Source organism: Elephantulus edwardii, unplaced genomic scaffold (genome assembly GCF_000299155.1).
Source record: "Elephantulus edwardii isolate Elephantulus edwardi_28Jun2011 unplaced genomic scaffold, EleEdw1.0 scaffold00030, whole genome shotgun sequence".
NCBI lineage: Eukaryota > Metazoa > Chordata > Mammalia > Macroscelidea > Macroscelididae > Elephantulus > Elephantulus edwardii.
In genome coordinates this window covers 12,435,303-12,460,543 of record NW_006399780.1, presented here as the reverse complement: position 1 = coordinate 12,460,543, position 25,241 = coordinate 12,435,303, and the positions used below count along the sequence as shown (strand labels likewise).

At 41.4% G+C, this 25,241-nt stretch overlaps 1 protein-coding gene across 1 annotated transcript in view; it reads left to right on the top strand.

Moving 5' to 3' along the window:
- The window catches only part of NCK2 (NCK adaptor protein 2), a 51,649-nt gene extending 26,723 nt beyond the window's left edge, over positions 1 to 24,926 (top strand). Inside the window, exons 2-3 of the mRNA XM_006883837.1 lie at positions 9,010 to 9,731; positions 24,731 to 24,926. Coding sequence (XP_006883899.1) covers positions 9,010 to 9,731; positions 24,731 to 24,925 — 917 coding nt within the window. The 3' untranslated portion in view covers position 24,926. The remainder of the gene's footprint in view (positions 1 to 9,009; positions 9,732 to 24,730) is intronic.
- The last annotated feature ends 315 nt before the right edge of the window (positions 24,927 to 25,241 follow it).

Below are 25,241 nucleotides of genomic sequence, written 5' to 3'. Positions count from 1 at the left end.
GTGGAGGGACAGCGCAGGAGGGGAAGACCCTCTATGAGATGGATTGATTCGGTGACTGGGGTAATCGGGATGGGTGTGTCAGAGGCGGTGCGGTTGGCACAGGATAGAGCAGGGTTTAGAGCTGTTGTGCATAGGGTCGCTATGAGTCAGAAACGACTCCATGGCACATAACAACAACAAGGCTAAGAATGTGGGGGGAAGCTGAAGTTTGTTCAGCACTTTTAGGAGGGAAAGGTGGGGTTATTTTTAATAAGGGGAGAATATGCCAATCAGTAGGCACTCTTAGCCTGTGCTCCAGGATGGCATCTTTCCACTTAGCTACTTAGTGAGCACAAAATGTGTTCTAAGTGCTGCTCTTTCAAAATAGTGGCCGCCTGGCTAGTGCTTGGTTATCATGGAGCATGCTCTTTCAAGATGATTGATTGCCCTCAAAGGAGTCACGGGGCGGGGGATGTGTGTATCACTAGAAAAGCACCTAAAGGCTCTTCATCTATATCAGGGTTGTTAAGAGGGATCACCTGGGGATACCAGGTTGCTTATGTGGAGTGTGGTTCTTGGCCTTTTGATGCAAGGACATCTGGACTGCTTGCAGCAGCTGAATGCTGGCCTTCTCAGTTCTGAATGCTGAACTGTCTCCAGGGAAAAGACTGACACAGCACATCATGTAAAGAGGAAAACAGGAGAGTCTGTAATTCAAAGCAGATCTTGCAGTTAAAAAACAGTTACGAGTTTTGGTCCTCCTCATTGAAAAGGTCATCTCTGAGACAAGGTCAGAAGGTCTTACTATGTTCACAGAAAGGGAGTGACTCTCGGCTATTGATTGCAAGGTGGAGAGGTAGATGAAACCATCAGAAAAGGATTTCAGCTTTATTGACATCTTCCTTAGTGGTGGCCTCATCTTTAGAGATTTGCACTGCTAACCCAAAGGTGAAACTTCTGGCAGTGCAAATACATTAGCTACCCTTTGGGAGAAAGTGGACATTTTCCTTCTGTACGATTTAGAACCTCGGAAACCATTGGTCAACTGAGTCGAGGTCTTCCTCTAAGTTGTCCCTCCAAGCTAAGCAACAAAGTTTGATAAAGTTCTAGTCAACTCTCCTTCCAGATGAAAAAGGACGTGTTGTCCTTTTAAAGTATTCTATAAGAAATGTTACTTTCTTACTGTTTTCTTGATTGCCGTATTAGTGACCAAACATGAAATACATCCTAATTCCTAATTTGATCATTTTGTACAATAATCAGATCTTGACAGAACAACTTAGTTAGCATTCAATAGTAAAATCTTTTCTACTTTTTGGTCTGTTTGCTATACTGAAGTAACTTGTAGTTTCGGTGATGCTGAACACTGTGCCACAGTTGTGTCAAATACCAAAATGGCTAACCATCATGGACAGTGTTTGAAGGAGCTTTCAGATTGATTCAGGTTTAGAAGCAGGAGTGGATCCACTTCCTAAAACACATACCTCTGGAAACTGTGAACATAGAGAAATTGTGTTAGTTGTAGAACGGGGTTCAGGTCTTCTGTTCATGAGGTCACTGTGAGTCATACTCAACTTGACAGCACTGAACCATTGCTAAGTGAGATGAGTGTTGTTATATTTTGGAGGAATGTTCTTCTAAGTTGTACATCACTCTTCTGTCAATTTGTTGTACTTGCTGTACTGAGGTAATCTGGGTTTGCTGTCATGCGCTACCTTGTGCCATTTGGGTGTCAAATGCCATAATGGTTGCCCAAGGTGGACGTGTTTGTTGGAGCTCCCAATTTAAGACAGGTTTGGAAGCAGGAGTGGCATCCAATTCCCAAACAGCATGCCTCTGGAAACTATGAATTTGGAGAAATGACTATATTTATACAAAGACCTCAGGTCTTTTGTTCATAGAGCCACGGTGAGTCGTGCTCAACTGGATGGCAGTCCACAACAGCAATCAGAGCTCTGATGGTGCAGTGGTTTTTAAAAATGTTTAAGAGCTGAAAGATCAGTGATTCAAACCCCCAGACACCCTGCAAGAGAAAGATGTGTAGTCTGCTTCTGTAAAGGTTGACAGCCCTAGAAAGTCCTACGGAGCAGTTCTTCTGTGTCCTGTGTGTAGATTTGACAGTAGGGGATTGATAATCAGAGCAAAACCTCAGAAATTTATAATCTCTGTGGAGGATCAGTGGATGAGAGGAAGACTTGCCAGTGAGATGGCTTGACATAGTGACTTCAGCAGTAGAGTCTAGAGTGTCAGATGATGAGGATGGCACAGGCTAGGAAAGGATTCAGGTTGGCCCTTCCTAGGGTTGCTCTGAGTCATAGCCTCCTCAGTGGTACCTAACAGCAGTGTGCTAGCTTGGCAACAGTGACTTTGGCTTTCAGTTTAGCATATTTAACGTACTGTAAATGAGATTTCAAGTACAAGAATGTTTTCTAGGTAAATCTAGTTTAGGTTCCAGATCTGATTAGTAACAAAAATAAAATTATTTTGCCATAGAGTTGCCAAAACTTTGAGTACATTGTGTCTAAATGAATTTGCTTGAATATATATCTGAGCTGTCAAATTTGTTTGAAGTTTCATTTTAAATTTCCTAGATTCCAAGTAGAAGATGACAGGACATATTTTAAACTGATCTGTTACAACATCCCTTTATCTTAAAAGGAAAGTATAAAAGATTTTTACTTTAGAATAGCATTAATAATGTATGACATTCTAAAGCATTTATTCACCTTTTAATATATGTAATTTTAGTCCAGAAAGTTAAAATATGCTTATTAACGTCAATAAAAGTGTAACTCGGATCATAGATCTAATAGCTTGATGCCAGAAAAATCATCACACAATCAGAAGTGTGTAAGTTTACCTTTAAATCTAACTTAGCGATTTGTGCGGGGAGAAGGGTGCAACAATGAATGAATGGAATCCCAAAATCTCTGTAGATGTTCATTGAAATGAAAAATAAACAACCTAAATAAAAAAAAAAAATCTAACTTAGCTATTTGCCATTTAAAATTACACTGTCTACTCACAGAGTCAGAAATACTTTTTTTTTTTTTTTCATTAAATATAAACAGGGCTGGTCTTCAGTGTGACAGCTATAGAGGTATTTCCCTGACAACTTGTTCAGATTCTCTGTTGGCCCCAAGCCTGGTACATCCCGAGCAGCTCTGTGGAGCCAGGGCCCAGCTGACTGCCAGGTGGCTGGTGAGACCTGGGATGAGCAGGGCACACTCCATGAAACTGTCACCCCTCTTCTCTGTGGAGCACTTTTGTCAACTACCTCTTGCCAGGGGCCCCTGTGTAGAATAATTACTCTTCAACGTCAAACCAACTCATTACCAGTGGATTTTCAGAGACTGTAAATGGCACAGAAGGAGGATGCCCATCTTTCTCTCACAGAGCAGCTGGGGGATTCGAACTGCGTGTCTTCTGGTTGTTGGCAGCACAGTTCCTTCTCCAGTTGGCCACCAGAGCTCTTTAATCTTCAGTATTACAGGAGTTAAAATCCTGGTCAGTCTTCTGATCTCCGTCCCCGCCCCACAATGTTTTCCATTTCTTCTCTGTTCAGAATTTATTCATGCGAAGGTGTTGCAGTTTATACATAATTGAACAAGCTATAGAGAATGTCATTACTTGGTTAAAAAAAATAAAAAATATTATTTAACCTTAACTGAGAGAGTATGCCAGGCTTTAAATGGTTTTGCAGTGCCACATGCTACATTTTCAAATCCATAGTAAGATTTATGCAAAGCAAACAATAAAAGCACTTCCAACCAAAATGCTCAAACACTAAATTGTCTGATTAAAATTGAGAGGGAAACCACATCTCTTGAACTCCCACCCAGATGTCACCAAGACAGAGTAAATGTTCCACCTAGCCTCTGTAAATGCAGCCCTGCAGTAATTGTACTAACCCAAGTATTGGCAGTTTGAATTTGCCAGCCATACCTAGGAAAATGAGATACTCTGTTCCATCAAGATTTACAGCCTCAGAAACCTGAAGAGATGGCTCTGCTCTATCCTGCCTGGTCACTATCAGTTGATGGCAGTGGACTGACTGGTTGGTAGGCGTCTTACGCAGAGTAAGTCATCAGGAATGGATGCATTTATGTGTGCTCTCCACTGAACCTGGTCTTGAGAGGGTCTTAGTGTCTGCACTGAAGGCCGGCTAGAAGCCACACTGATTAATAAGAATCTCTGGTGTACTAAGTTTTACTTAAAGTGTAGCTGTGTTAGGTAAAAATGGTGTGAATCTTTTAAGAAATGCGTGAGTACTGCTGCTTATTACTGGAAAATATGTAAAATCCTGGAAGGAAAAGAAAATCACACGATCCTTATTCAAAAGTAGATGGCATGATTGTCTTCTTTTAAGTAAAAAGACATGAAATGCAAGATGTCTAGAAGAAATGTAAACTAGGAAAATAGGAAGCAGTGGTATGCCCATATTACCTGCTTGCATCAAAGGTAATAAATGTGGCTTTGTGTTAGAGAATTCCCTTGCAAGCCTGGCAACTTGGGGAGGAATTAAAGATCGTGCACACTGCTTTCTTCTTATGGTCTTGCTGTCCCGGGTAGGTGGGAACACTGTCTCTCCTGGTAGATAGATACACATGGCTCTGTGCTGCTTCAGGATTTAAAAGGCATTCCTTTGAGATCTCACAGCTATAACTTGGATGATGTTAGGACTTCAGATTAAGTACAAAGGAATGATGGAATGTTGCTGAGGCCCATATAGATCAGTGTATTTCGGGCAGCAGTTTGTCTTTCAGGCTCACAGATGCGGATCCACTTACATTTTTATCAGCTAAACTATTGTCCTGCCCCACCTCTGACACAGAGATCTAAGTCATTCCCTAGACTCTGAGGAAAGGTTTATGCCTGCTTGGGACGATGACAGAGGAGCGGTCTCCTCCTGTGTAATGACCGCCTCTGAAAACCAGCTAGAGAATCAGCTCTGTGTTGGTTCCAGCTTTATGGCACGCAACAATAACAACAATAAGAGTTAGACCTAGGATTTCTTCCCAGGCCTCTGTATTCATGAACCTGTAGTAATGTCATCCACAGAACCTCAAAGCTCAGTTAGACCACAGTAAGCAAAATGAGTAAATGTGCCATTGTGTATTTGTATGTAGGATTGTGTATCCTGTGTAGGATATTAATTCTGGTAAGGAAGTAGAAGCATCATATATGGCTGAGTCTACCTGTCCTTATCTCGCTGTGCCCAGTGTCTTGGCTAGGGCCTGGCACACGGCAGGAAAAGCCACTAGATAGAGTGATGCTAACTTTGGGCAGGTTCTCAGGAGGGACCAGTCCCTGGAGAAGGAAGTCATTCTTGGAAAAGTAAAAGGTCAGAGAGAAGAGAGGAAGACCCTTAGGAGGGTGGAGTGACCCAGTAACAGCAACAATGGATTTAAACACAAAGACTATGAGGATGGCACAGAGTCTCTTGTACCCAGGGTCACCCTGAGTCAGAGCCGACTCAGTGATACCTAACAACAACAGAGGGCCAGTCTGTCTTAAGTCACCAAAGGAAAGATAAGTGCAAATTATCCATAAGTTGGTTATGAAGTATTATGATCAATATGATGGACAGTGTCATCTATCCGTGATAGCCAAGCTCTCCTGTTGTCTTTTGGGGTAATCCTGTCACCTTTATCTGTGTAGCAGGATGAATACTCTTAATTAATCTTTCTGTTATGATGAATACATCTTCACTAGGTATTTCCTCAAATAGCTTTTCTGGTGCACAGATTGTAAAAGGCCTACTAAAATAAAAATGTTACTTTTAAATGTAATTTTTAAGAAAATCTTTGTTACCAATAAAAGGGGTACTTTATCATTGCTTCACCATATGGAGTATTTTATGGATTTTTAAATGTCTTCATGACAGAGCTTTAGGCACCCTACATTCTGGAGAGAAGTTTTTCTTTATGAATTGTCTGCTTTCTGGATTTCGAAGCTGTTAAATCATCACAGTGCTTCTCTCATTGCATGGTTGAACTGCCCTGCCTTTGAAAACATAGGAAAGGGTTTATCCTCCAATTGAGAAGTGCATAATTATTTGTAAAGCCAGTTAGCTCTATGAAAAAGTAAAGGTTTTATTTTGAGTATATGTGTTTTTCTTTTTATTGTTACACATTTTCTTCCCCCCTCCCATGATTCTGCCCTTTCCCCACCCAGTCCATTTTGCAGTGCACCTCATGTTTCAGGTTGTTGCCATACATATGATGCCTAATCATATATTCCTTTCAGATCATTCTTTGGACTTGACCTGAAGGCCTGAAACCTTGGTCCAGTGTCCCAGGTTTCTCTGGCATTTCCCATGCCCTTGAATACAGTGTTTTGGTACATACCCAGCAGAATCCTTTCACTTTGATGAATTGTTAGATTTGTTTTAAAATTTTTATAAATATCCACTTCTCAGCAGCTCACATACATTGCCCTTGCCTCACTGTGCTCATCCAGCTGCCCTCCTGCATGGTAGAGTGGACACAGGTCCCGGCCAGTGTAATCTCAGATCCTGGACCTGTCCACACTGGATAGAAGGTAACCAGCGGTCTCTCCACTTGCAGAAGATCTGTGGTAATCCATGTGACCCCATGTTCAACAACATAATAAAAGTAAACATGAATGTAAGGGCTAGAGTGTCTTCATTCCAGTTCAAGTAATGAAAGGAGCAAAAAGCACAAGTTACCCATGAAAATGCTTTTCCATTTGTATCAATCTGGAGAGGGAAAAGGCTGCAAATGACCACAGTTTTCATACAGAATCCACATTAGGGATAGAGTGGATGGGCAGCAGAGCTGGTGGGCAGGCAGCTCTCTATTAGACAAGGTTCAGGAGCATAACCACCCTCACTGGTCCAGGGGTGCAGCACCACCGGCATGTCTTCACCCTGGGGCTCACTTCCTGAGAATGTTCCCGAATTCTATGCATTTTAACTGTGTTAAAGCATTTTTACCTCAGGGCTTTTCAGGCTGTTTCCCTCATCCATAGGAAGAAATATGTTTCACATTACAGTCTGGGACACACTCTCATTAAACCGAAGAAATGGTACTTATCTTAACTGCATTTCATGCATTCTGTGATTTTTATTTTATTCCCTTTTAAGAAATCAGGCCCTTCAGTAGATTTTATGATTCACTGGTATGTTGTGTGTGTCTCTGAGTAGTGTCAATGATTCATGAAGCCCTTAGCAATGAAACAAAAATTTTGTGGTTTGAAACTGCACAGGTGTTGTTGTTATGTGTTAACCACCAACCCTTAGCTAACCCCTCAGTGAGTTTTCAGAAGCAGTAAATTGCACTGGAGGAGACTGCCCATCTTTCTTCCACAGAGCAAGTGGTGGATTCAAACCATGTACCTGTGGGTTGGCAGCGTAACACCTGACCACAAAGCCACCAGAGCTCCGACGAGGCCATCAGAATTCCCTAAACCTACACAGAGGCACTTTGAAAGATAAGCCTAGTAATCTATTTCTAAAAGATCACGCCGTTTGCTGTTTGAATCAATCGTGTATCATAGTGACCCTGTAGGACAGAGTGGAACTAACAGATAGGGTTCCCACAGCTGTAATCTTCACTGGAACGGACTGTCATATCTTCCACAGAGTAGCCGGTGGCCTCCAACCACTGACTTTTCTATTTTCTTGACCACTGTGCCACCAGGGTCTCTCCCAAATCTCACAGACATTGTAAATCCCATGGAGTACAGTTCTGTTCTAGCACATGGGCTTGCATCAGATAATCTCTTCTGATTTACTCACCACAACCTAGTGAGTTATGTGTCAGTCACACACAAAAAACCCCTCATTTCTACCCAGTAGTTTTTCAGAGGCCTAATGAGTTTGCCAACTCTAAGGCATTAAGTTCAAATCCACCAGCTGCTCCTTGGGAGGAAGATAGCACCCTCTTCCATGCTGTTTACAAGCCTCTGAAAACTCATTGGACAGTCAGCTTTAAGTCGGTACCAACTCCGTGACACATAATAGCATAAATCTCATGGGAGGAAATTCCACCCCCTCCACCCCACCTTTCTCCAAAGAAGCTGCTGGTGGATTCAAACCACCAGAGGAGTGTGACCTTTTGGGTTGCCATTGCACTGGAAATTCAGGGAGAGGAAAGGTGAGCCGCAGCCATCCCTGTCCAGGAGGGCCTGTCACGTGATCAGGCAGCCAGGGAGGACACTGACTGTCACAGGAGAGGAGGAAGAGGAAGGCTGGACTGTGAGGGAGGGGTGTGTAAGCTTTGTCACCTGAGACTTGGACTGTCTTGGCGTTTCAGTAGGCTTTTGAATTCCTTTATTTCTGTTTCCTATCCAATAAAAGAACCATTCAGTCTGTGCCTTTTTTATGTTATATCTAACAGGAATTCTCTGCTCATATAAACTCATTTCAAAATGAAACTTAACTTTCTACTCTTTCTGTTACCTTTTGTAACTTTCTACTCTTTCTGTTACCTTTTGTCTTGCTGGTCCTTTGGCATTCTTGTCCTTCTAATGAGTAAAGGAAAAGATCAAATTTTAGTAATATGTTGTATTTAGTTATTTCACACTGCACTATGCTGTTGTCAACATTTTCTCTTTCAGATGGTGCTGGTAGTTTGTAATCATAATTTATGTCCTACATCCCCCATTTGTATTGAATTGACTGAATTCAGTCCCACAAGAATAAATATTATATAAAACCATTATTGTAGAATGAGTATGAAGATCCAAGAGGGGTGGGAGAGGCTGGAAGCAGAGGGATGAGGATGTGTAGGAAAAGTGAGGGGAATAATCATGGGGTTGTACAGTTTGATGGGAGCAGGGTAAGGGAAATAGAAATAATTTGTTCTTAAAAACAATGTATTCAAATTTTGTAAATCAACTAGTAGGAAATAAAAACAAATCCATATACTCCTTACCACTAAGCCACCAGAGCTCCCTGTTTATTGTTACAAATACTAATTATTTAATTTTTTTTTAAACTGCTTAGTGTTTTAACAAGAGTGTCCTGCTTGAGTGCCCACTAAGCCCTTCCCTGTGTTTTCACAGGCCTTGGTAAAACAAAAAGGAAGACCAGCGCTCGAGATGCCTCCCCCACGCCCAGTACGGATGCAGAATACCCCTCCAATGGAAGCAGTGCTGACCGCATTTATGACCTCAACATCCCAGCCTACGTGAAGTTTGCTTATCTCGCTGAGCGGGAGGACGAGCTGTCCTTGGTGAAAGGATCCCGTGTCATCGTCATGGAGAAGTGCAGTGATGGCTGGTGGCGTGGCAGCTACAACGGGCAGATCGGATGGTTTCCTTCAAACTATGTCATGGAGGAAGTGGACGAAGCGACTGCAGATTCCCCGAGCTTCCTGAGCTTAAGGAAGGGCGCCTCCATGAGCAACGGCCAGGGCATGCGGGTCCTCCACGTGGTTCAGACACTGTACCCGTTCAGCTCCGTGACCGAAGAGGAGCTCAATTTTGAGAAGGGAGAAACAATGGAAGTGATTGAGAAACCCGAGAATGACCCAGAATGGTGGAAATGTAAAAATTCCCGGGGGCAGATCGGTCTTGTTCCCAAAAACTACGTGGTGGTCCTCAGTGATGGGCCGGCCTTGCACCCTTCCCACGCCCCTCAGATAAGCTACACCGGCCCCTCGGCCACTGGACGGTTCGCTGGCAGAGAGTGGTACTATGGGAACGTGACACGACACCAGGCGGAGTGCGCCCTCAACGAGAGGGGTGTGGAGGGGGACTTCCTCATTAGAGACAGTGAGTCTTCGGTAAGTGCCTGCCACTCTCTGGATTTCACTCAACCCGTTGGTGGGTCGTAGAGCAGGGGGTGTGCACATGCATGTGTTCCAGTACTCAGTGAGTCCCTGGGATCATGCTGAGGAAAGGCTGAAGGTTACCGCCTTCCTGGAGGTGCTTCAGGAAACAGGACAGGTGATGAAGATTTGGCCCCTGGAAACCCTGTGGTGCACGGTTGTATTCAACACACGGGGTCACCATGAGTTGGAGTTTCCTCAGCAGCTTTGTTGGATTCACACACACACACACACACACACACACACACACACACACACAGCCAGCCAGCTAAACAATGTGGCATTATTAATGCCATTTCCTTTACAGATTATACTTGAAATAGCCAAAGAGTAATTTGAAACTCGTAGATGAATAAGACTTACTCTGTACTCTCTAATTTACTTAAAAACCTGTGCAATATAGTAACTCACCAGTTCAGTTATTTCTTGTTCTCCCAGGGACGTGTGCATGGAGATGGGAGGGTAAGTCAGCTATTTTTTATTTGTAAAGGCTGTTTTGTCTCCATCTTGTGCTTTCCCCATGCCCTGTTCTACTCTGCAGACTCCAGTATTATTTTCTCTCCATTTCCCATTCTGTCGGTGATCCCACCGAGGCCCTAGCGATTTACGTTGTCGCCACTGTATCTGTGTGCGAGGCACAGAGTGTTCTCTGTGAGACGGGTGCCTGGTTTCCAGTACAGCCTTTTGTCGGTTGTTTTGTTTATCTTTTTAAATCATATAATCCCAAGGCCATCTCAACCCCAGGTAGCAGCTACTGGGTTCATTTTCTAAAAGCTTTAAGAGCATTTATGAGCTGAATGGAAAAGAAAAATGTGGTTCTTTAGAGAGGTGAGTTTGTGCATGGGGGTATGGGAGCAGTATGGCTTACAGCAGCAAATCCATTTCTAGCTGTAGGCAGACTTTTTGTGTATTAACGTGTGTTTAGTGTGTGTCACTGAGCCCATCTTAGAGAATTGAGCCAGTATCACACAAGGCAACTTTTTCATATGCATTATGGAAATACCAACCCTCTTTGCAGATCTTTTTCCACATATTGCGTCTGTGTGGTAAGACTCCAAAACTAAGGGCTACAAAGATAGAGACCATGTATTTTTTATTTGTGGTTGTTCATAAGCTTTTCAGGGCCTCACACACACAACAGTTGAGAGGGTGGCACAGGAGTATTTTGTTCTCTTGTCCACAGGATTGCCCTCACTGGGTACCCAACCTCACAATGACTAACAAGACCAGTTTTGTAAATCGTATTGATTTACTTCCGTTTCATTTTTTAAAATGCAGAACATCATACTAATTTTCTGTGTGCTGTACTCTAGCAGTTGTGCAGGGAGGTCTGGTGGTATAATCGCTAGAGAATTACACTGTGCTCATAACAGCCAAGCCTCAGGCAATTCAAATTCACTGGTGGTTCTGAGGGAGAAAGATGGGCAGTGTCCTGTTGTGTGATTCACAGCCTTGGACACCCAGTGGACCATCAGCTGGGAGTTGGTTTCAAGTCAATGACAATGACTTTGAATTTTATTTTGAGTAATTGTATACTGTGCAAATGTTTAAAACCATGATAAGTAAGTAAAGGCTCCTGGTGGACTAATCTGAGTAGAATTTATTGTGTTTCCTCTTCAGAGAGAGAGTCATGTGTGATCTTTTCTTTAAGGCAGAAAGAGCATCACAGAGTGGAAATAGGACCTCCTAATGATGTCAGCAGCTTTGCAGGGTCTGCTGCAACCTTAGACTTTGCTTGGGCAAGCACACTGTAACTGGAATTTAACTACATCTGAAATCTGAACTCCAAGGTTTTCTTATCAAACCACCAGAGTTTATCATTTCTGGCAAGACATCACTTTAAATTGTTCTCACACTATGTAAGCTCTTTGCATAGTTTCCTTTCGATCATTTTTGAAGCTTGAAAGAATTAACTAACTCTTTTAACTCTATGGAGCAGAAACTTCGAGAAAGCACTGGAAAACCAATTACAATATAAAGTGAGAGCTCAAGAATGCTTAAGGAAAAAGTTCAATCCTGCATTAACAGGGTGATCTTGATGTGAAATGTTCTAGTCGAAGAGAATTCTCAGAAGGAAGAGTGCTGTGGCCCTTTGATTTCAAGAATTGGGGCGGAAGGTGAGAATTTGGTGGGTCTTGTATAAGCTTTCTACTTGGTGGTCTTTTTTTCTTTGTGTAAGTCTTGTACTCGGTGATCTTTTTCTGTTTGAAGATTGCTGTGCGGCCTAGTTATGTATATAGACTCTTTTCCTTTGGGGGTTTATTGTTGTATGGAGTGTGTTCATCTTGTGCCAGAGGGCTGCTGGAAGGGACTTCTGAGGCATATTGACTCTTCTCCTGACTGTACAACTGTGCCAGCCTTACTGCTTTTTCTTCTTCATCACCGGGGCTATTATTCTCTGCTGCCGTTGGCTGGTGTGGGGGGCGCGTGCCCTGGTGGTCTCCACTGCTTAGTCCCTTTCCACCATTCACTGCATTTGCTTCTTGCCAACATTCCCCCTCTCCACTGCCATTCCTTCTTGGCCTCTCCTATTCATTTTAGCATTTTAAGATTAGAGCTTGGTTTTCACAGCTACCACCAGACCAGAGAGGGCACTTGGGTTTGTAATCTGACATATCACACAGTGGGGGGTGTGAAATGGAAAGATTGCTGATGAGATCAGTGTTCCTTTAAGAGGCAGAAATGCCTTTATTTTCATTTCCTCTTCCTCTTGTAAACTTGGGATCTAAAACTGATCCTTTGATTGAGGTTACTACAGATGCCTAACTTTAAGTATGTATTCTTTTTAAAACATATTATCTATAAGGATTTGTTTTGTTTTGTTTTCAAGAAAATTCCAAGGGATTCCAGTATAAAGGAAGTTGACTTTACTATCTTTTTATTTAAAGTATTTAATATTTTTCTGTTGTAAGGAATGACTTCTCTGAGAAGTCATTAGTTTTTTTTAAGAGAGAGAAGTACATCAATTTTTGGTTGTGGGAGTGATGGTCACATCCTATGAAAACTCATGCCTGTGAAGTTTAGAGAGATCATTTTAATATAAGGAATCCTGAAAGTATAATGTATTGGCTGCATACCAAAAGATTGACAGTTCAAATCCACCAGCTATTCCAAGGGAACAAAAGAGCATTTACCTTCAGATAACATTCTTTTTTTCCAACCCCTTAACTGTTTTTTCTTTTCTACTGTGATTTGAAGGATCATATACAAACCAAATTGCTATTTCCTTCAATTATCCATAAATGTCTTATTTTATGACATCGATTAGCAACAATATAATTACACTTTCCTCCTTTCTCCCTGTAATTCTTACTCCATTAATCCTTTTCTCCTGCCCTTTCTTAGCTTCAGAGCTTTAACGTGGGTTAAATGCTGCTCTTTGACTCTGCGGATGGATGGCTGTTCTCAGTATTGAGTGCTTCCCCATGTTATTGTTCCCCTGAAAAGCCTGTTGTTTGGCAGAAAGTTGAGCCCTGGGGTTGACCTTTGTTCTGGGTTCTAGGACTACGATTCATAGTCTAAAGGGTTCCATTAGTCTCTACTGGGCTTTAGAAAACATTTAGAGACTAGCTGAACACACATACCTACTAACTTGAATAATGGAGTTAGGACATTGTTTGGTTTGTTGTTTTTTTTTTTTTTTTTTTTTTTTTTTTTTTTTTGTTTGTTTTTTTCTAATCGGCTACAGTATTCTGAAGACTGTCAAGTTCTTAATGATTAATACTTCTTAATTTGTATAAGTTAGTCTCGTAACAAAAGTGTACAGAATACTCCTGGGCCTCCATAAGAAAAAGACTCATAAGTCAGTTACAAAATGGGCAAAAGAAGTAGAATAATTTTCACAGAAGAAGACATTTGAATGGCCAACAGACACATGAAGAAATGGTCAGTCACTAGTAATAAGAGAGATGCAAATCAATACCACAATGAGATTCCATCTCACTCCAGTAGCAGTGGCAGAGTTTAGTAGGACAGCAAGCAGTAAATGTTGGGGAGGATGTGGAGAAGTAGGAACTCTCATACACTGTTGGTGGAATTGTAAAATGGTGCAACCGCTCTGGAAGACAGTTTGGAAGACTCCGTATGACACAGTTATTCCACTGCTAGGAATATACCTCAAGGAAATTAGAACTGAGACATAAATGAGATCTGTGCACCAATGTTCATAGCAGTGTTATTCATCATTACAAGAACATGAATAGAGCCTAAAGGTCCAGCCACAGCCTAATGGATTAAGAAAATGTGGTCCATTCACACAATGAAAAACTATGCCGCACTCAAGAGCAATGATTTCGAAAAATACTACATAACTTGAGAAAGACTGGAAAGCATTATGCTGAGTGAATTAACACAGTCTCAAGGACAAATACTGCATAAGACTAATGTAAAAATAAAAAGGCAACTAGTAAAATATGTTTGGGAACTCAAGGGGTGGGGAGGGCTGAGGATGTATAGGGGTGAAACCACAGAGTTTCACAGTTTGGTAGGTGGAGGGAGGAAGGGAAGGAAATGGGAAGGGTATGGGCAAAAAGACAGGGTAATGAGGGCAAGGTCCAATAATTATTTATTATTTTATTCTATCTATGTCATTCCCTTAAGTAAGTCTACCACCTTATGTCTTCATACTTTCTGTTTGTAAGAAGCAACTACTTTTAGAAAAGAAAGCCAAAGAACATATTCTTGGATGCAATCTCTACAGTCTCACTAACTTGATCTATTGCTTCAAATCCTTGCTCAAAAGTGTGTGGTTCAAATGCACCAGATGCTCTGCTGGAGAAGGAGGAGCATTAATAATAAATAATTAATAGTTTTCTAAAACATCATGCATGAGGTTGATTGTAGGAAACACAATGTATACAAACTTTGTAAGCAAACCAATTTAAAAAAATTGAAAGGCAATGATAGTATTTGATTATACCCCATAAGGATTTGTTTTAGGGTTATAGCGTTAAAGAGTTCAGGGATGTATTTCTAGAATAAACAGTACAGTTCTAATCAGAATAGACTCATGGCTGTCTCTCCAGCAGGCTTTCAGAATCAGTAAATCTCACAGGAGGAGATTGCCCATCTAGTTCCCACTGAGCAGTTGGTGAATTAGAACTGCCAGCCGGTGAGTTGGCAGTGCAACTCTTTACTCACAAAGTCACCACAGCTTCTATTTATAGACTAGAAAATGGAAATGAGATTGTCTATACTCACGAGTAAGGAAGAGATGATTTGACATTATAAATAGAGGACAGCATCAGTTAACAGTGGCAGAAATGTAGACTGAGTGGATTTGAAAAGAGGACTATTTGGACAGTTAACAGGAATGATATAATAAAATGAGAGAACTGAACAGTGAGTTTTCAGAAATAAAATAGTTAATAGAATACAGTTTGGTTTTCAGTTTGCGGTGGAATCCCCTTCCGTGGACAAAAATACCTTCCTTACAGAAAAAGAGAAAGAAAAATACTCTTTATCAAAATAAAAGGAAAGAATGATACTGTTTTTGATAGGAAACTCAAACCATCTTTGAGATAAAGGAGTGTCAATATAGATGTAGGTCAGGGACACACAAAGATTCAGGACAACTAGATAGTCTACAGCCCACCTGGAAGACCTGGAGAGGCACACAGATGGAATATCTAATCTTTTCCTAAAATCCAGCGTGAAATATGAATGGGAAATTGAAATTTATTAAAGAATTGGGAGTGCTTATGATCAACACGCCCTCTCATTTCTTCATGGCCATTGTATCTGAAAGAAAATTGCATTAACCCTTATGGGGTCAGGAATGAAGGAAGGTATAAAGGATATTAAAGTCTGTTCTCAACATCTAGTTCATTTCCTTCTATAAGAAAGTAATTATTCAGTCTAAATAAAGGAGAATAATAATATGATCAAGACACTTGTTTTATAAAAAATGCAGAGTTGCTTTTGGGCAAGGATTTGAAAGAATGGATCAAGTTAGTGAAGCTGTAGAGACATCCAAGAATAGGTTCTTTGGCTTTCTTTTCTAAAAGTAGTTGCTTCTTACAAGCAGAAAGTATAAAGAGGTAAGGTGTGAGACTTACTTAAAGGAATTAATAGTTTTACGACATAGAATAAAAAACTTCCTAAATCAGCATATTCTTTGAACACCTACTCTATAAGCCCACTGTGGGGACTTGGAGTTGAATTAGATTCTTGCATATAGAGAAATTATTCAAAAGGAGCCCAAAGTCTAAAATTAAAACAATAATGCCCTGACAGAGATTTTAATTTCTGTGTTAGGATGGCAGTACAACTCCTTACCAGTAAATCACCAGAACACTTTTAGATTTCTAACAATCATGAATTGTCTTCAGCATTCCATTTAGAGGCTGAAGAGAAGATAGTATTAAAAGATGTCTGTGGATCATAACCAATTATGGCTAACATTGAGAAGAATGGGATTCCCAGAACATTTAATTGTGCTCATGTGAAACCTACACATAGACCAAGAGCAAATCATTTGAGAAGCTGAACTATATAAAGAATAATGTGGCATCAGAATTGGAGGAAGACTCCTCAACACCCTGCAGATTTCATAACTTTGCTTTTAGAAAGTGAAGATTTGAAATACTTACTGCCAAAGATCAAGGATTACAGCCTTCAGTATGGGTTGCATCTCAGTATCAAGAAAACAAAAATCCTCACAACTGGACCAATAAGGCAACATTGTGATAGATGGAGAAAAGAACAAAGATGTCAGAAGATTTCATTTTACCCAGATCCACAAACCAAAAGATGTACTGCATTGGGAAAACCACCAGCTGTCATGGATCTCTCTAAAGTTCTAAAGAATAAAGGTACCAGTTGAAAGAAAAAATTTGCCTGGTCCAGACCATGTTGTTTTCATTTGCTTTCTATGTATCTGAAAATTGCACAGTAAATGACAGAATGGATGCCTTTGAATTGTGGTGTTGGCAAGAAGTAACTGGCAAAAGAACAACCAAATCTGTTTTGGAGTTAAGTCCAACCAAGCTGCTGGTGTCCTGAAGAGACAGAATTGACTCAGCTGACCCTCCAGCAAGTGTTGAGGCAGTAAGTTGCACAGGACAGTGCCTGTTAAAGGTAAGGATGGAGAAACTTCATCTTACGAACCTGTCCTTCGGTGGAGACAGCATGCTGGAAAAGGTTGAGGGTCAGAGGAGAAGAAAACTCTCAACAGGATTGATTGAAACATGAACTTGTGCAGAACCGAGACCAAGAGGACGACACAGGATTCAGATCTGTTATTCTACAGAGTCACTGTGAATCATGGTCAACGTGATCAATTGATAATTATTCAGAATCCAATTCAGATGTGCTTGTGTTAGTAGCCATGAATTTGGTTCCAGCTCATAGGAACCCTTGTAAAATGGAATGAAGCTGATGATCTGCTTCATTCATTCATTATTTAATTCCTTTATGTAATTCTTAGACCCTGCCTCTGTATAATTTCTGCCTAGTCCTGCACCATCCTTATAATTGTTGCTGTGTTTGCCTGAGTTCATTGTTTCAGCCACTGTGGCAATCCCACTCACAAAGGACCTTCCCCTCTTCTGCCCACCCTTTCGTTTTCCAGGCATGAGAGCCCTTAGCAGAGTTTGGCCATTGCTGCTGATAACATTTTGCAAGTATGTGAGAAAGTCTCACTATATTTTCTTTAGAAGCATTCAACCTGGACAAATGTGCATGTTCTTCTATCAGTCCATAAACTCAGTATTTTCCACAAATACTGTACTTCAAAACCATCATTTCTTTCTTGGTGTCCTTATTTCTTTTCCAGATATCACATGTAAAGGAAATGATTAAAAATACAATGAGTTGGGTTAGACACAACTTAGTCCTCAAAGTAGCATCTTTTGAACACTTCACAGATTTCTTTGCAGTAGATTTGCTCAACGTGGTATGCCATTTGATTTCTTGACTGATAACTTCCATTGATTGTGAATCCAAGTAAAACGAACCACCTCTTTGACATCTTCAGTCTTTTTCTTTATCATGATGTTGTTTATTGGTCTAGTTATGGGAGTTTTTATCTTTGTTATTTTGACATATAATCTCCCACATTCTTCTCCTGTCCTCCACTTGGATTCTTTGTGCAGCAAACAGAGAATAAGCATAGCGAGAGGCTACAAACCCGGCCTACACCATTTATAATTTTATGTCATGCGTCATATTCCTTTGTTCTGTTCAAATGACTGCCTCTCACAAAGAACAAAGAGAAAGAAGTAACAAAAAGAAGTGGTGTGCTTTAGTTCTGCGCCACTTTAGAATTCTTTAATTGGTTTCTTACAATAGCTGTTTTCTTTCTTTCTTCTTTTGATCCATAGTTTATGAGCTTTTAAAAAAATCTGTGTGGCCCTGTACCTTTGATTACTTGATTAGTTGATGAGGTATGCATCTCATTCAGTTTTCCATTCTGCTGTGGGTGGCTATTAGGTGTGACTGCAGTTTTGGCTTATTTTTAATAATCATCTTGCTGTGTACTGTTTTTTTCTATATGGACTACTTTTTTTTTTTTTTTTTTACTGTGGATGGGTGACTACAAATGCTCATTCAACAGTTGGCCATTGGAATTCATGTTTTGTATAGATGAAAATTACTTATTGATTTTATCCAAACTTTTTTTAAATTGCAGTTTTGTTGAAAATGTATACAGTAGACCATGTTCTCATTTGACAATTTCTATGCATATAGTTCAGTGGCAGTGGTTACATTTTTCCATTCTGTGCCAACATTCTCATCATTTTTGTTCTGGTTGTTCATTTCTATTAATCTCATTTTCCTGCCCGCTGACCTTCTCATCTCTGCTGTAGGGTAAAGGTTGACAGTTTAATATCCTATAGATGTCTGTTTGTTTGTTTTAAGAAAAGAGCACAGGCCTCATGAGTGATGGCAGTTACTCCTGAGCTAACCCATGATTTAGATGAAAGATGACCTCCAATGGTAGTTTCAGTTCAGAGTTGAAACAGTGTCTGCAGGCAAGTCTTAAGAGTTCTTCCAATCTCAACCAATCCACTAAGTCTAACCTTTTAAAGAATTTGGGTTCTATTCTACAACAGTTCCCCCACCCTGCCTATTTTACCTGATATTTTCTTTTGTATCCCCAGTCAGAATGGGCTGTAGTGGTTGCTGGGCACTGTCTACCCCTTTGGTCTCAGGACAGATGAAGCAGTGGCTCATGTAAGCAAGCACATGTAGACTCCTTGCTTTTTTCAATCTTTTATTTTATTCATTAATTTTTCACTTCAAACTGTAAAGAGCAATAGTTGGACCTTAAATGGTCATATGTGAGCTTATGGGACTGCATGCAAAACTTCACCATGCTAGAATGTAGTCTCCATAAACTTTGAAGACTTGATCATACCAATTAACTGATTTATATCCCACAAGACTATGGTCTTAAGTTTTCAAACTCAGTAAGCCCTTTTTGGAAGCTACTATGTTATGTCTAGAATATATCCCATGACAATGTCTCATGTATTTTATTATACTTGTGATTATGTTGTTGTTGATTACCATCCAGTCAAGTACAAGCGACTCTGTGAACAAAAGACCTGATGCCTTTCTAACTGTCATCGTTTTTCCAGAGTTTCCATACGCATGTGGTTTGGGAAGTGGATGCCACTCCTGCTTCCAAACCTGTTTTAAACTGGGAGCTCCACCACACACTGCCCACCATGGGTAACCAGTTAGGACATTTGACACCCAAATGACACAAGGTTCAGCATCACAGCAAAACCAGAGTACCTCAGTACAGCAAACTGACAGAAGAGTGATGTAGAACTTAGAATGTTCCTCCAAAATATAACAGCACTAGTCTCACTTGGCAGTGGTTAAGTGCTGTCAAGACGAATTCGACTCATAACGACCCTATGAACAAAAGACCTGAACCCTGTTCTATAACTAACCTCATTAAGTATACATTTATATGAAGATAGCACATAGACATGTATGTACACATGCCTGTAGCTATACATACATACACAGATATACCTTCCTATATACATATGTTGCTGCTGTTAAAAATTTTGTGTTACTTTTATCAGTAATGTGCTAATTCTTGTATGCTTCTTAATCTAATCAGTTACTTTAACTGTACTTGTTGTTATGTGCCATGAAATCACCTGCCTCTCATAGTGACTCTAGGTACAACAGCTCTGAAGCCTGCTCTATCCTGAGCCAGTCTCACTGACTTTGACACACTTACTCGTATTGTCGCAGTTACTGTGTCAATGCATCTCATCCAAGGTCTTCCTCTCCTGCGCTGTCCCTCCACCCTTCTAAGCATGATGTCCTTCTCCATGTACCGGTCCCTCCTGGACACATGCCCAAAGTATGCCAGACAGCTTCAAAATCCTAGCCTCCAAGCAGTACACATATTACCAGATTTGGTATTGTATTTCTCATCAACTAAAATGTGTCTGTAGCCTGAAGAGTGATTCTTCCTTCTTCCCTATTATATCTCTGGAAACCATCAAAATAAAACTTCACTGGGTTTTTGTATATATATGTATTTTTGTCCTCTATTCGTTCATAGGGTCGCTATGAGTCGTCTACGACTCGACGGCATTAAACAACAAACAACAACTTACAAATTGCATACTGTATTTGTCCTTTCTCACTGAGCATAATGTCCTTAAGATTCATCAGTGTAATAGTGTAATATTTGGTGCACTCATTCTTTATAGATATTTCATATTTCTCTGTGTGTGTGTGTACACATGCAAACCACGTTTTGTTATCTACTGATGAGCATTTGGCATTGTTTTACTCTTTTTATTATTGTGAATGATGCTGCTGTGGACTTAGGGTGTCACTGCTATTAACTCTGTAGAGAGTATACTCATGACTGGGACTAGTGTTCTGATTTTATTTTCTGGAGGAAACGCACTGCTGTTTCCTGTAGTGGTTGTACCATTTTACAAGACCGGCAGCAGTGGAGAAGGATTCTGATCTCCCCATAACCTTGCCAACATTTGTTTATTTTCTAATTGTAGCCATTTTTGCAGGGATGATAGATAGTATCTTGTAGTTTTGATTTGTGTCACTCCAGTAGCTAAAGATGGTGAGCATTTTTTCATGTGTTGGCCACGTTGCTGTGGCTAATCTTAAGACTCCTGGCACATGGGTACATTTCTTTCTCAGTAGTTCATTTCCAAAATAAAATTGTTGAGTTCCTAAAAATAGCTGTCGTCACCCTCATACTGTAATGCAGATACTACTGTGCTGTAAGAAAGCAGTAGCATTGGTATATGCACTTGCCAGCCATGAATAACATTCCTCAGGCAGTGCTCTTTCCTCCTCAGAAATCATCATGACACGTTGGCTTCCAGTGATGGAGACTTGACAGCGATGTCAAGTCTGTACCCTAGCATGGAAAGCTCACGTTAATTACCTCATGCGAGCCACCCTCCAGAGAAGAATTCCTATGATTTAAATCGGTGACACCCAAAGCTAAAAACGTGTGGATAGAGAATGTTGAGCTGGTGTTTGTTTGGTCCTCCTTCTCAATATAGCTATTCAAACAAGCATGTTCGGATTCTTTGACAGCTTAAATTTAGATGACTGTATCATCATACTACTACTCTGTTCCTCGCTGAGGGGGTGGAGTATAGTGCGGTCCTTTTCCAGTCTGATTTCTCCAAGGCTGTTTTGAAAACCAGGCATGAAAAGACCACAGCAGGCGGGCGCAGGGCTGGAGGAGCTGCCTGTGCTGCGATTATGCCCTCTTTGTGCTCTTTTCTGGAGGCTGAATCTTCGGAGCCCAGAGGAGCCCCAGCTCCATCACATCCCCTGAGCCATCTGAACTTGGGCATGCTCTCCTGCAGGGCCCCAGCTGTCCCATTTGGAGACATACTCAGTAAAGAGTGTCTGGAGCAGGGCCCGGGTCCAGGACCGAATTTGAAAGCCAGCTGCAGACTGAGTAAAAACAACAGTGGTTTTTCCTGCAATGCAGGGTTTAGCCCCATAAATCACAATGGCTAGTCACAACTTTTTCACATTTGAAAATGCTGGTGGTGGTTGGCCTCAAATTGTATTTCCATTCTGGACTCTATGAGAACCACCAGGAGAGCTTGTGAAAACACCGGGTGCTGGGCCCCTCCTCTGGATGTCCGGTTCTGTTGTTCTGGGATGGAGACAATCCCATGATGCTTGTGCTGCTGCTCCTGGGAGAACCGTGATTCCAGTTCCTCTGCCCAGTGCTAGCACGTAACTGTGTGGGTTTGTACGTGGGTGACTCGTTCCTCAAGGAAAATCTACTCAGTTGGAATTATGAACACTCCAGAGAGTGAGCACTCCTGCGTGGCATACATGAAATCAGGGCTATTTTCTTACCTGATTTCTGCTCAGGAGTGTAAAAAGAGCAAGGTCACCATGGGGCCAGCTGTACCTGACCTCTGCTAACTCCACAAAAGGTAATTCTGCCCACCACCAACATCCACAGCACAAAAACAGTTCTCATGAAAAAAAAAAAAAGTTCTCATGAGGTTAGACATGGCCCCACACCCTTTGGTATTCATCCCAACACCAGTTTTACTGCTCTCCTGGGTTTGAAATCCATTGTGTGCCTCACAGACCACACAGAACCTTATTAGGGAAATCAAAAGGATACAGTTCAGATTAGCAGCACAGTATACTCTACACTCACATCTTCCTAAACGTGTGTTCAGACACTTCAGGCCCAGGCCAGTGTTCACAAAGCTCACAGCACTGCCAATTATGGCTCTCCCACTGTCCCCTGAATCATCCATTTGTTGTTGTTGTTGTTGTTGTTGATAGTCTTCCAGTCGAGCACAACTCATACCGACTGAATGAACGAAAGCCTGAAGCCCTTCTATAACTGTTGACATTTATCAAAGTTCATAGAGTTTCCGGAAGCATGTTGTTTAGGAAGGGGATGCTACTCTGCTTCCAAATAAACTTGGGCAGAAGCTCTTAGCTCTGGTTCCATGGGATAGCAGTCCCTAGGGCCGCTGTCTCCTGTCAGGTCTCTGATCTTCTGCTGTGGTCACTGCTGCTCTCCTGTCAGCTCCAGTCTGAGCGGCGTGGGAATCTTTGACTCTGAAGGACATGTACTGTGCATGATCTTTGCTTGTGGTTGGATTCCTAAAATCTGCCCCTGAATCTGCTCAATTTAGTTGTGAGAACCAGCCACTATCCCTTGTGGATAGACTAACACACCCTCTTCTCATATTCCTGCTGATCCACATGGCAAAGTCAGTCAGTGACTAGAAAAGCCATTTTGAACAATAAACCCTTAACACCACAAAGAGGCACAAAATTAAAAATCACCTTTTCTGCTGTCAGAGCTTCACTCTTGTGGCATGTATGCACACACAATTCAGAAGCTTTAATTAAAATAAAATATCCCAGTTTAAAAAAAAACAACCCATCTACTGATTATCAGACTCCCTCCACTAAAAGCAATGCAGTGCTGTCTGGAAACTGATGAAACACAGGCAGTTGTGGACTTAGAGCACCTGATTTGGAACAACTTGTACTTGCCTTTTAATGTTACGTGAATTTGCCTTCACTTTGAAACAGTTAAACCAATCGCTGTTCACAGCAAATTCTTCATCACTGTCACCATGCTGCACATGCAGCTTTTAAATCACTGAAAAGACTTCTCATCTTTTCTTGAACGAGTGTAAGCCTGACTAAGAACCCCGTGCTCCGACTCACAGAGATATCCTTTTAAAAATGGATCTTCCTCATCTAAACTGCCTGCATCAGGAAGATTTACAGTGTCTGGCTCAGGCTCAGCTTTGAAATCAGAATTCCTCTGTGCTTTCCTAAAGGTATAACTTATGGCACACTCAGAAAAGAGAAACGTGTGTATGTGTTTGTGTATGTATGAAATACATACTTCTAGAGTCTTAATAGTGAAGAATTTGAAGCCTAAAAATAGAGATAACATTAGGGAAAACCTGAAGCTATCCGAAGGTTGCGTTGGTGGCGGCCTGCTCTATTTCTTACACCAGTGATCGGCAGTGGTGGGTCTCCTAATTTAGTGGAGCTAAAAATAGTGGCAGTGACCACGATGCTGACCCTTTGGTCTGATGGTGGGTGCAGTGACTTATACTCCAAGTCACACCCAGCAGTTGATTTGGAAGATGGTACTGGAGCTAGCAGGCGTTCATTGTTTTCAATGCTGTGGAGATAGTACCGATTGGAGAATTGTGCAGTGCAATGGTGACTTAGAATATTGTTTTCCCCATTTAGAATATTATGTGGATAGGATTGGTTCATATGATCTTCTATGATGCCAGGGTTCTGGGATGTTTTCATCTAATTTTAAAATAGTATTTAATTCTGCATACACAGCCACTTTTAGTAAATCTCCAGTTTATAAAATAGCTTGAGAAATGAAAGCATCACATCTCATGGATATTTAGGTTAACACACTGTGCCATGCATTATTCCATGATGAACTCCTTCCTAATTTCCAAATAACAAATTCTTTTCAGAGCCCCGAGGGTGTGCATAACATATCAGGCTGCAAACCAAAAGGTCAGCAGTTCAAATCCACCAATTGTTCTGTGGGAGAAAGATGGGCATTCTCCCATAAAGATTTACCACCTCAGAAACCTGTTACAGGATTTCTTTGAGTCAGAATCCACTCAGTGGCAATGGGCTGGATCAGTTAGGGCTGTGTTCCTTTAGACTAATACTGTACTAAGCAAAAGCTAATTTTCCTTTGATTCAGTCTGAGAACCTTAGATTGCTTCTGGGCCTTTCAAAACGCAGACAGTTTTTTATGTTAGTGCAGAGAGTGGGTGGTTTGGGTTTGGACAAGTGGAAGATTCAGACTGAAACCCTAAATAGAGCCAAGAAGTTAGAATTCAAAGAGTGAAAGATTTCTGTTTTCAGGTTATCCTCTCCGTTTGCAGATGCCCTGAATGTTTCTGGGGTCCCCTGTCTACAACCAGGTCCTAACTTATGTTTTGCTTCCTCCCCAGCCCAGTGATTTCTCCGTCTCTCTCAAAGCATCAGGGAAGAACAAGCATTTCAAGGTGCAGCTCGTGGACAATGTCTACTGTATTGGTCAGCGACGGTTTCACACCATGGATGAGTTGGTGGAACACTACAAAAAGGCACCGATCTTCACAAGCGAACATGGGGAAAAGTTGTATCTTGTCAAAGCACTTCAGTGACAGCCGAGGAGGCGGACTCCCCTCCCTGCCTGACCCCTTCCAACTACAGGCCTTAGGTCCAGCACTCACTTCACAGCGCGGAGCTCATCTACCCAAGAGAGACATCCAAAGCCGCCGGCTCCCCATGCAGAGGGCTTCCCATGCAGAGGGCTGCACTCTGTTGGCAACTCATCCTTATTGGGTTCCTTTGCTAGTTTTATCTTTTTATTCAGTCCTGTTTGTGTTCTGTTTGCCTTAGGTTTAAACAGCCATCCCAAGCACTCCCATCCATGCTCAAGGCCACCCACTTCTTGCTAGGTTTCTAGAATTTGGAGAT